Source organism: Haemorhous mexicanus, chromosome 4 (assembly GCF_027477595.1).
Source record: "Haemorhous mexicanus isolate bHaeMex1 chromosome 4, bHaeMex1.pri, whole genome shotgun sequence".
Classification (NCBI taxonomy): domain Eukaryota; kingdom Metazoa; phylum Chordata; class Aves; order Passeriformes; family Fringillidae; genus Haemorhous; species Haemorhous mexicanus.
In genome coordinates, this window is record NC_082344.1 from 68,340,407 (window position 1) to 68,352,796 (window position 12,390).

At 38.8% G+C, this 12,390-nt stretch overlaps 1 protein-coding gene across 3 annotated transcripts in view; it reads right to left on the minus strand.

The window, feature by feature from the left end:
• GRK4 (G protein-coupled receptor kinase 4) overlaps positions 1 to 12,313 on the minus strand; it is a 40,695-nt gene extending 28,382 nt beyond the window's left edge. For 2 of the 3 annotated variants that reach the window (XR_009486317.1, XM_059845274.1), the window contains exons 1-3: positions 12,067 to 12,313; positions 1,596 to 1,682; positions 717 to 829 (exon numbers count right to left, since the gene is read on the minus strand). Coding sequence is in view for 2 of the 3 variants with exons in the window: in XM_059845274.1 (XP_059701257.1) it covers positions 717 to 829; positions 1,596 to 1,682; positions 12,067 to 12,118 (252 nt within the window). In the remaining variant the exon portion in view is untranslated. Of the gene's footprint in view, positions 1 to 716; positions 830 to 1,595; positions 1,683 to 9,540; positions 9,579 to 12,066 lie in introns of those variants that run through there. The other variant, XM_059845275.1, reaches the window with a different exon arrangement.
• Positions 12,314 to 12,390: the final 77 nt, after the last annotated feature.

A 12,390-nucleotide genomic window follows, 5' to 3' on the forward strand; every position in this document is an offset into this window, starting at 1 on the left:
AGTTACATCTTTACAGTCAGCAAAGACTATGATTTCACACTATGTTTTCAAGTACACAGCATTAGGAAACAGAGGTGTATAGAGAAAATTAATAAAATGGTTGTGTCTTAAACAAGCAGGCAGCTAAACCCCACACGGGCGCCCACTCACTTCCCCCCACTAATAACCAGAAGGTCAGAAGTGAGAAATCTTGCAGCTTGAAATGAAGATACTTTGATAAAGCAAAGCTGCAGGTACAAGCAAAGCAAAGTAAGAAATTCATTCATTTCTTCCCATTGGTTGGGAGATATTTGGCCATTCCCAGGAAAGCAGGGCTTCATTCTCATGTATAAATTGTAACTTCCCCCCTTCCTCTTTCTTTCCCCCAGCTTTTATTGCTGAGCACAGCACCATATGGTATGGGATATTCTTTGGGCTCAGCTGTCCTGGCAGTGTCCACTCTCAACTTCTTGCACCATCAGTCTCCTCACTTTCAGGGCAGCATGAGGATAACAAACTAATTACACAAAAACTGTGTAATCCCTGTTCAGCAAGAACTAAAACATCTTTGTTACCAATATTATCTTGGTCTAAAATCCAAAATATAGCACTAAATGAGCTATAGTGAAGAAAATTAACTATAACCCAGCAGAACCAGCACAAAAATCCAATATTTACATAAAAGAATATATAAGACACTGCCTACTGATAGCCATCATCTATTTCTCACTACTTACCACTGCATCCAGAAATTCAATGCATCTTTTCAAATCTGGTCTAGAATCACAAAACTGTCTGAAGAGAAGTCTTCCGATTGGCTGTTTGTCACAAAGCTGGTTATAGTCTCTTTCTGGAGAAAAAAATTAATATATAAATATCTTTATTTATTTTTATTTTTGTAGTAGGACAAATGGGACATTATTCCCATTTGAGGTCAGAAAAACATCACTCAAACATGAAGATTTTACATGAAAATATTTATCAAAGATACCATAAATATGCAATGATTCCAAAGAATAGTGAAACACTCTACAGTCACATCTGTATTCTACCGACTATCCCATTTACTAAAAACACACTGAATTATATGCTTGAGGTTAATTTAGGTTAGGGTGCAAAAAGCAACCATACTGTGAAACAGCAATAACAAAGCAAACAAGATTGTTTGGAAAGAGGGAATACAAGATAATAACAGAAAAGGTTAAAAAAACTATTACAAGACATTATGGAAAAGGGTAAAATATACAACCATCAATTTATAAGATAATAACAGAAAAGGTTAAAAAAACTATTACAAGACATTAAGGAAAAGGGTAAACTATACTACCATCAGTTTATAATGTGATCCTTTTTTTCTAATTCAAGGTTTTGTAAATCTATTCTTAAGGAACAGTTTCCTTTAACAAAAAAAAAAAGAAGCTGTGATACACTTTTATCTTCTCATAAATTTTATTTTCTCATAAGTTCTCCATCATTTTGCAAGTTTAATCGCTTTTTTTTTTTTTTTTTTTTTTGCTATTTATCATTTAGAAGCAAGACAGAATCCTTTCCATTACCAGCACGAAACTCTTATCCTTCACTCTCCAAGGAGAGGCTTTATTCTCGGGGACACTCACCGATGGAGCACCGAATACCCTCACAGTGACTGACCGGGGGCAACTTCAGCATCTCTTTCCATTTTTTACTACGCCCACTCCGTTTGCCTAGAAAAAATACAAATAATATAAAACACAATACGTGTCAGAGTAAAATTGAACTTAACATTAACAGCATAAAATTAGATCAGTTCTACACAGATGTGTCAGACTACTTTTCATGCCTAGAAAGAAATCCATCCAGGAGGATATCCAAACCAATAACAAATGTGATACAGAAGAAATTTAATGCATTTTTTTCATGTTTCATGTAAAGTCTTTTCCAAGAGAAATCCTTCACATTTTGTCTGTGTATGTAGAACATCTCTGCAGAGAAAAGACAAATAGCTAGGTATTTTGAAAATCACAAAAAAAAAAAAAAAAACCCTGTAACATCAAAGATGGAACAAAAAAAATTTGAGAATTATCTCTCAACTATGGTAAAGAATGGAAGAAAATAAAGTTGAGCAACAAAATACCAAGAACAAAGTTCTTAAACACACTTTTCAATAATAAAGTTGTACATAAATATTCTCTCTTTAAGGGCAGTAATAGTAGTAAGAGTAGATCCCACTAATAAATGTGAGGGCATAGCTCAAATACACACTATTTACTCTAGACCATACAAGGATACCAGGAAGAACTTAGCTGTTGTAAAATTTAGATATTTTCAATGCTTCAGATTTCACAGCACTGGTGTTAAATTACTATTGATTTTTAAAAACTACCACAATGTTTTTCTCAGTTTGTAAAAAAATATATCTGTGCTACATTTTCCATGTTACACTGAAAACACATTTGTGTTTCAGCACATTACCTTGGCCAATTTCATTTACAGAAGATATGCATACTTATCAAAAAGCAGAGATAGACAGGAACACATACACACTTTCAGATCCAAAACATTTCTGTGGAAGAGTAATTTAGTGCTGCAAAAGACTTAAAAAGATGTTACTAAGCTATATGATCAGATGCATTTCCACATGACAGAGCAGCAGCAAATCTGCACAGAAGCTTCCTCACCATACCAAAGCAATACACACTGTTAACCACAATGGGAGAAAAAGGAAGGGAGTTACCCAATGTAACCTGAATAGAAACTAAGCAGCAAAGGGTACCAAACTCTTTCAGAAGTAAAGCTGAGTTAGAGTGAAAGGAACTAAAATCTTCAGAATAACAAAACATGTATTTTTTAAAGCCCCTCTTTACTCAAACATACAGCTTCTTGAACCATTCCACCAATGCAGTTAGACCAGTCCCAGCTTGGTGTACCTTGGTTCATACCAAATTCAAACCAAATTTTTTTGGTTCATACCAAATTTATCCTTGCTAACAGGAATATTGACATCTTACTGTGCTGCTGCCACAAAACATTCTCAACTCTAGAATCTCTAGAAAGGTAAAAAAATAAAGAATAAAATGCCTATAAACGTTGGCTTATGGACATTCTTTGAACTGACACCTACTCTCTAAAATAATGCAAACTTCTTCTGCACTTCATTTTCTAATAATCACTTTGCAGGTCATTTGCCTTCCATAAAGTTTTAGAACACAAAATATGGAATTTACTTCTCATCCTATATTTCAATCAGTACCAGAACTAATAATGAGGCTGTAGTTTTAATGATGCTGGTAATTAACTGACTATTCTAACAAAATATTTTTGATCTTAAAAAGAAGTTGAATATTTGATTGAAGAAAATCAAATCATACAAAACATAACACCCTTCTAACAGAAGTGAACACAAAGAAAATCAAGGAATATTAACATAGATTGCCTGTACACATACAGTGAATAACAAGGCCTTGGTATAGATTATGTGATCAGGAAAACAATGGATAGAAGTGTCAGGTTCAGCCATGTAATACTAACCTGCAAGGTCCACAAAAGTTAAACTGCTTCTGTTAGAAACTGCTCAGAAAGACTCAATTGTGCATGACACCACACAATCAGTACTGATCGAGAATGATAAACTGAACCCAAATTCACATCACACTGCTGTTAGTAAAATGTAAAATGAACTGTGATATATATCAAGAATACCACGTTCTGAAGCACTGTCAAAGAAAAAACTCAACCCATCCCAACCCAAAAAAGGAGAGGATGGCTAGTGCATTTTACTTCAAGTCCAAGACAAAAAGGGCAGTATTTTGCCCAAATCTTTGGCCAGTTATTTACGATGTGACCATTATGAACTTCATTTTACAAAAAGAGAACACGTGCAAGAATGCAATTGAATTCACCATCCTACAGAAATCAATAAAGGCTACATATAATTTATTAACGATACACAAGAATCAAGTGCTTAGCAGTATCAACTAAATCAATGTGCTCTCACTTTTCTCTGAACTGAATGTTCTTGTATTTACAGCAAATGCAACTGTAAAAGTCTGTAGGTCCCAGTAATGTAAAGAGCCATTTCTGGTAAAAGTTATGGCAGGAGGCCAATTTGTTTGTCACGTTATTCCCTAATTGCAAAATCCTTTTCAATTTCTGAGGCAGCTTAAACGAAGTATCAAATCAAATTATAACACTTGTGGTTTGAAAGTGTCTTAATATTGATTTCAGAGCTTCTGTTCTGAATCTCATTCTAAAACACTTCAGATAAAATTCTTCCAGAAAGACCAGGAGCTCACTTTCCAACAGAAGAGCCAGAAAGCCATTAAGGTGCTTTCTGGTTGACCTCTGTGTCTCAGATGAATTACTGATTTTTGCCTCTTTCAGAAGGAATCATGGCTAAAAGCAATGTCCAGCTTGAAGCAAACTCATCTTGTACAAAGAGAAGGGTGGGTGCAGCAATACACCATTACAGTGAGGAGAGACTTCAATTACATTTTTCAGGTACTCAAGAACCTTACCTTTTCCTTCTCCCCAAATTACTTTTCAGAGTTACTATTTCAACATTTAACTCTTTACCCATTTTTCCTTCTTAAAAACATACATATTAAATTCAGTTAGATCAATGCACTAGAATATGGTATGGGCAAAATGTTTAGATGTTTTATTTCAATTTTTTTTTTTAATCTTCAGAGAAATATTTGAAAAATGTATGTAAGGCAATGCAGTTGGCTTATTCATCACTAAAACCAGAACTAGTTGCAAAAAATGAAACTGTGTGGCCACAACCTTTGTCAAGAAATAAGAATATGTTTTAAGTGCTCAGATGCACTTCTCAGAGCCACAGAGATCTTCCTTGCAGACCTAATCTGCAGACTGACTCTCATTTCAGTGAGCACAATGTTCACTGAACATCATTAAATCAGTTTTCCTTGAGACAATGAATTTGGATTCTGTCATGCAGAATCCTTCTTCACTGGCACTGAGATTCTGGCATAGAGTTTTTTGTGCCCCAGCTCTCCTGCCTGTGCAGGGCAAGCACCATGTATCTGAGGGCCCCAGCTCTCCTGCCTGTGCAGGGCAAGCACCATGTATCTGAGGCTGAGATGCACACAGCTCTGTAGCACTGGGGTGCATGATTGCTACAACTTCATTCTTGCAAAACTGATTCCACAAACCAGATTGTCAGATACCAGCTGAGAAATTCATACTAGACCACACCCAGATAAACTCTGAAAGCCTAAGACTGCAACAAGATGACAACCTACAGCACGCCTTTAGTGTATAAATCAAATAAATCGGTTCAAGGAAAAACGCAAAACAATTGATGCAGGAACTCTACATCATCTACACTGAGACACATGAAAATAAGCTGGGTACATACACTGCCTTAAAATATGTCTTTCCCACAGCAAAGGCAAGTTTCCTAATAGATTAAAAACTCACATGAATTTAAACCTTCTCCTAGTTCCAGACACATTTTTCTTCAAACCTCTCACAATACGGATTAAAACCTTCCACTAAAAAAAAAAAAAAATCAAAACATTCTTGTTTAACTATGGCCTTATGCTATACAGGCATTTATAAACACTACTCATTGAGTAACAAATTTTGCTTTTATGCCCTTATTGGGCAAGATCCACCTTCAAGACACAAACCAGTGTGGAATTAATACCTCAGCTCCTCAGATCAGACCATAACACTGCAACAGCACCAAGTTCAAACTAGAAGACAAGCTCACACATACCATCACCATCACCTGAGGAAGGCTGTCATGCTTCCAGTTCTAGAGATAGCTCATAAGATACTGCAGTGGGGGTTCACAACAGCCATCTCCATTCTGCAGGTCAGGTGAATTTTTTGACAAAATACAACTTGTATTGAGTTGTATTATGACAAAATACAAGCTTGTATCAACTCAAGCCTGGTCACGGGGTCACAGCTTAACAACTACATTAAAGAGAGTGGCAACGCTTTTCTATGGACAAAGAGGGTTTTTGTTGGGTTTTTTTGTTGTTGTTTTTGTCTCCCCCCCCAGACATATGATAAATACAATCTGGCCAGTTCTCAGTAAACTTCTCAGAATCACCTGGCTGAAAATTCAGGTTTTGGCAGAAGGTTAGCACCTAACTCACCAGCATTAAAGGCCAAGGTACTTCTGAACACAAACAGAAGTAAGAATGCAAGTAGTACAATAAATAAACAAAAGATATCTATAGATTACAGATCGTTACAGCATTTATAAGATAATAGTCCTCACATTCCTGGATTCAAGTACATGGAGCTGGACTCCAGCAAGGTAATACTCGAGTGCTCTGGCTCATCTGACTGTCAAGGCAGTAACACAGCAGGCAGTCAAAAGCCCAGCTCTCTCCGTGAACATTTGTGCCGTTTGTTTACGTGCACAATCATTTATTGTTCCCACAGCTAACACCACTCGAACAACTGGTTCTTCACATGGGCTCTCTATGCAGCTCCAGTGATCATGTGCACACGTAGGAATGCCAGAGCACACCCTCTGCACAGCCTCTGCACTTCACCAATTAGGTGTGCAATGGAAAGCTGGGATCAACTCAAGTAAATGTAACTGATCTTAACATTTATTAATCTGTTCTTGCAGTGAAACATTGTAACATCTCTGTATACATTTCGAGATGTCTCCAACCAGGCAATGAACACGGTTTACAAAGGGGAAAAACATCCAGAACACTGCAATGTTACAGTCAACTAACAAGGAATTTTTTAGCATGATAATACACTAAGAGTGCTTAAGAGATATTACAGAAATTAAATTCCTTTAAGGTGATTGTGAAACCTCTATTGTAATTGCCACATTTGAAGTAAGCAAAGCAGCAGCGTGTATCAATTACTAGACCTCTCGTGTTGTGTTTATTTAGTAAATGTAATTATTTAAGATTCCAACTTGCCCACATGCATTCTCCTTACAGTTCATTAAATAAAGGACAAAAAGGCAGGCACTGTGCATAATTCTGTACAAACACAGGAAGACATGTTTCCTGCCACAATGAGTTTACAGCAATTTAAAGCACAATGCAATAAGAGTGCAATAGAACATAGGAGGCAAACGAGGGAAGAACTGACAACAATTGAAGGCAACTACAAAAACTCTCAGCACTCTCATGTTAAAATTTGTATTTGCTGCTGGTGGACTTTCTGGGTATGAGTGTGCCTTGCTTTCCCACTTATCCAACCCCCAAAATAATTAAAGAATGTAGTTCAGTTCAATAGCCAAACTGATCTGTGCAATCTCTATAGAACTATCTTCCTAGTTACAAACACACACAAAATAGGACATCTTCCTTGTATCATCAACACTATACTGAAACATTACCTTACACTGCAAGCAAAAGTAGGATTTATTTTGCTTCCAGAATTATTTCAATTGCTTTCAAGCCCAGACAGATAAAATTCACTATTTGAGTGTACTGCTCATTTTCTGTGAAGAATACATCATTAAGGTAATTATTCTGAAACAAGTATCTTACAGGATTCATATAAGCCACACTGTGATCACATTCTGCTACTGAAAGGTTCCTTCCTTCTAAATCCATCCTTGGACTGCACCTAGCAATTATCAAATCTGCAGGAGCTTACTGATTCATATGAAAACCAACTTTGGGAAGAAAACCCCAAACCCAAAACACCCAGCAACATAAGGAAAGAAACCACCTCAAAAACCCACATACCCTAGATTGGTTCATGGATCCAGCTGGCAACTGCCTCACCCATTCTGCAACCACAGGCTAGAACCATACAACCAAGAGCTGGGGGGAAAGTCATTTGAGGCATGACCTTAATTTAGCCAAAATCAATGATAGTATCAGAGGATATTCTATGCCTAACACAGACCCAATTTTCATTCCCAAACTGCTCCTGCCACAGCAATATAAATGAATTTTAAAGTGGATGCAAATGGACCAGGTATGTTTCAAATGTACTCCTGGCATAAATCCTCACCTGGGGTAAACTGCCACTGACTTCAAAGGAATGATGCATCTACCCTTTGGGTCTATTTTTTCAAGACTATTACTTTAGGCAATGAAAAAAGAAAGACTCCTAAGCACTCCAAAACATACAGGGATTCATTTCTTTCCTTCCCAACATCACAGACTACGTGTGGGATGCTGAAATGAATTTGGGGCTTATATATACTCAAAGGATTTACTGAGAGTGACTGAAATAAAAACAGAAGATATAACGAGAAACGTGAACATAAAATAAAAATTGGGGGTGGAACTCCTGTTTTTCAGAATAACCTTGTTTATATTTATTATTTGTCTCCATTTATGGGACAAATTCTTCAATGTCCTTCAAGTGAAACTAATTTCAAATATTTTTCTGCTGGGAAAAAAATGAATGTGTTAATTTCTCTGTTCTTGTACATAACTAGAAAACATATTGTTGTACATTACTCTTTCACACAAATCTGAGTAAGGAGAACCTGGACTACCTGGTGTGAAAGCTTGCAATCTCAGTTCATACATCACTATCACTCAATACTTACGTGGTTTTGTATCTCAGTTTCTGCACTTCAGCACTCATAAGCTCAACTTTGAGTTTGCTTTATACTCTCTTGTTTTTCTACTGAGTCACCTGTGCTTATTCCACCATTGGGTTCGCCTTAAGAGGAAGTTTTCCCCTTTTTCTTTCCCACATACATGTTTCTCTCAAAGAGTAATGTATAACAAGAGGAAAGAGCAGGATTGACACAGAGGGCCGCTTAACCCTCAGGCAACCCCCCAGGTAACTGGGACAGGGAATCCCAAAACACCTTGCACTGCAGTTTTTGTCTGAAGGTAAATCCCTCCAGGGACAGGCCAGCTCTTGGCAGAAGCAGGTCAACTGAAACTGGACAAAGAAAGAAAATCTCCCAGTACAGCCCCCGACTCCTACATCTTTCATCCATGGAGTACCAAAGAATACTTTGTGCCATCATGACATCTTCTAGTTATAGGTACATTCAAGAATCATATATTATGTAATCACTAACACCCACACGTACAAAGAACTGGCATTTGATTATTTACCAAGTGGCTTTAAAAGAGGCTAAGGAATTCTGATGGCTTCCCTTCTTACAATAAAGAAATGTTGCAGTTGCAACAGAGACATTACAAGTCCTTAATGAAAAGAGACAGGCTTCTATTAAATGGTGTTTTATTAAAAGCTATGAACATCCTCTTAGAGCAAAATTTAAACTTTTGAGGCTGGGGGGAAGCTGGGGTTTTGTATGACCTGAAAAATGGAATTAGCAAACTCCTATAAACAGATGCTATCCTCACACAAATTGAATTAGAAGATTCATGCCTCTAATGAAATAAGCCAACAGTAAGACTGAGTGAGCAGGTAGATAGCCTAGAAACAGAAAGAAAGAGCACTTTATTTTTTATTATATAAGAGAAGAAAGTAACAAGAAGAGATTAATTTTATCTGAGTTCCTTGCTCTCTAATAACATAGATAAAATTTACTTTCGATGTATCAAATCAGATTTAAATGGTAGACATGAACCTTGCTGTTCAAGGTGTGTTGATTCTGCACACCTGCAAATATAAAACCCAAATGATACTCACATCCTATCAACATTCACATCCAGAAGTATTAGAGTACCTAAAATTAGAGGAAATTATGTGTACAAATCTGGTTTATGTGCTCAGGTAAGATTTGGTGTTATTTACTGGGAATTTCTACATTTCCATGAACCACCCGTCAAACTCTTTCATCAGAAGTGGACAGGTACACATCTTTTATTGTTTCTATATTTACAAAATGAAAATGACATATCTTTGGGGTTAAAAGACTCTGTAAGATGTATTCAAGGGTCCAACCTTTTACTACTCTCATCTTCATCAGAAAAGAGTCTCAAGTTAGATTCACCCAGGCCATAATTAAGCCTCACTGATTTTTTTTTGACATGCACCACAAACAAAGAAAAAGAGCACAGTAATTTACATGTTATTTTATTTGCTTGTACAACTGATTTGTTATCCAGGCAAACACCTCTTCTCACCTATACTGAGGAGCAGGATTACTGACATGGCTAAAGCCTATACATGAAAATAAGTGAAGCTGCTATTGTACATTAGCTTTGGATTTTACTTTCTTCCACAAGAAATAATTCTGCACTTTTCCATGCTATCCCATCTCTCCATATACTATAGAGGATGATAATAGAAATGTGGGAAGGAAAGTAATTTGAAAGTCTGCTCTTCTGTCCCATTTGTGAGGCCCTTTTAACAACGAATATATTAAAACATCTATCTCACACACTAACTTCACAAATCCCATAGCCTTGCCATGGAAGGAAGGCACATAAGAACAGAGCTGGGACAGGGATTTTATGGAATGGTCTTGACAGATGGAGTAAACCAGACATTCCCAGACCAGCCTGAGTATGCAACAGATAGAAAATACTTTCATTTCAAGGAGGGTTTTGAAAAATGTGACATAAAAAGTACCCCATGCACAGGGGTTGAGACCTGAAAAGGTAAAATACCTTCTACCAATTGATCAATGGAGTTCTAGAGTTTCAAAGCCAGAATTTACCTTTATTGTGCATGCTTACACAACAGAGCCCAGGCCAATTGAAGGCATAAAGAGAGTAACAGATTATTGCCATTACTCTTCTAAGTTTCACATCAGGTAGAACTGATCTTCACATCAGCTGCTCTCAGACTTTCATTTAGTAAAATATCTTGTTTGGTCAGTTCTACCACTATAATTTATTTTAAACATAGTGAAACCTTAACTAAAGAGGCAGCCTGACATTAAGCATCCACTTTAAAGCCTCTGCAGATTACCACTCCGCTCTTTGTGGTGAGGGTTTGGGCACAGTAAAGTTTTGAGCCAGATTCCACTTTCCCTTAATTTCTCAGATCACTTCAATGCAAATTCCAAATTCAGGCAGCACCACCACAGACATGTTACCGTCAGTGAAACCAGCCAAAACATGTCCTCTAGTTTGAGGTGGTCTCTTCAGCTAAGGTTGGAAAATGGCCCAAAATTGTGATCACTGTTCTGTTTTTTAAACCCCACTTCAAAGTCAAAAAGCTGATTTTCCTCTCTTGCTGCTTAAGGCAAATTTAACTGGATACACATATGGCGTAAGTGCCAAACCCATTTAGAGTTGGAGAAACTTGCAAAACATACAGAGGCAGATTCTGCTGCTCTTACTCACTTTAAACAGCTCCAGCTTAACTAATGGGACTTCTCAACGCAATTAAGACAAGCAGGATCCAATCCAAAAAGAATATGCACATTTCAAAGTTGAAAAATATAATCTGCACAAAGTGCACTGGTAATCCAGGGAGACATTCGAGTGGCCATTTAATGGACAATTATATACGAGAAAAAGCAGCAGGACAATCTCAGTTCAGGATGTTTTTTTAAACAGCAGCCACGTGCTATACTAAAACTAATTGTCTACCCAAAACGTTTGTTAGCTGGGGGGAGGAATCTGCAGCTCAAGGTGTCCTGGGGAGTCAAACCGTAAGTGCTAATCTAATGGGAAACAGCACACTTTTGTATTAGGATAATACAAAATAGTCGACTGCAAAGTACAGGTCACATTCAACAGCTACGTTTTTCACAGGCAGGAATTTCAGCAAGATGGAGTGCAAGTTTTTTTCAGAGAAGATTTATGTCACTTTATCGTTTATATCCATAAGCATTTATATTTATAAACAAACTGAGAACTTACAGATTAACGACCTTTTTAAAACATCCGGCAAAAACACTATTAGAATCAAGGGGGAAGGAGGAAGGGGTGTTTTTTCAGAAGCAAAGCCACAAGCCGGTAACTCCAAACAGATCCCGCGGGAGGAGCAGGGCAGGTGCCTCAGGGCACTGCCCGGGACTCACTGCCCGCCCCGGGAGGGCTCCCGCCGCCACCTCGAGGGGTCCCCGCCCCACCCAGACCCCCTGCCCAGCAGCCTCTCCTCCCTTCCAGCCTCTTCTCCTCCATCACTTCCTCTCCCCCTCCTCGCGGGCCCCTTTACCCCTCACCTCAGACCCTTTTCCTCCCCCAACATACGTCCTCAGCCCGCCCCGCCTCGAACTCCCGCTTCTCCTCCTTCTTCGCCTCGCCCCGCGGCTCTCACCCTCCCGGGCTTTCAGCAGCACCGTGTTGGCCACGATGTTCTCGATTTCCATGGTCGGGGGCTCCTTCCCCTCAGGGCAGCCGGAGCGGGGGCCGCCCCTACAGCCTCCTTCGCCCCCTCCTCCAGCCCCGCCACCGCCGCGGCGCCAAGCCTCGGCTCATCCGGCCCCAGAGGACCTCAGCACTGCGCTCGCCTCTTCCCCATCACCCGCTGCTCGCCCCGGCACCGGGCTCCCCCTCCCCGAGGGCGGAGACGGAGAGCAGGCAGCGCCCTCCCGCCCCGGCCATGGCTCCTCCGCCCGCCGCAGGCAGCACCGCCCCTGCG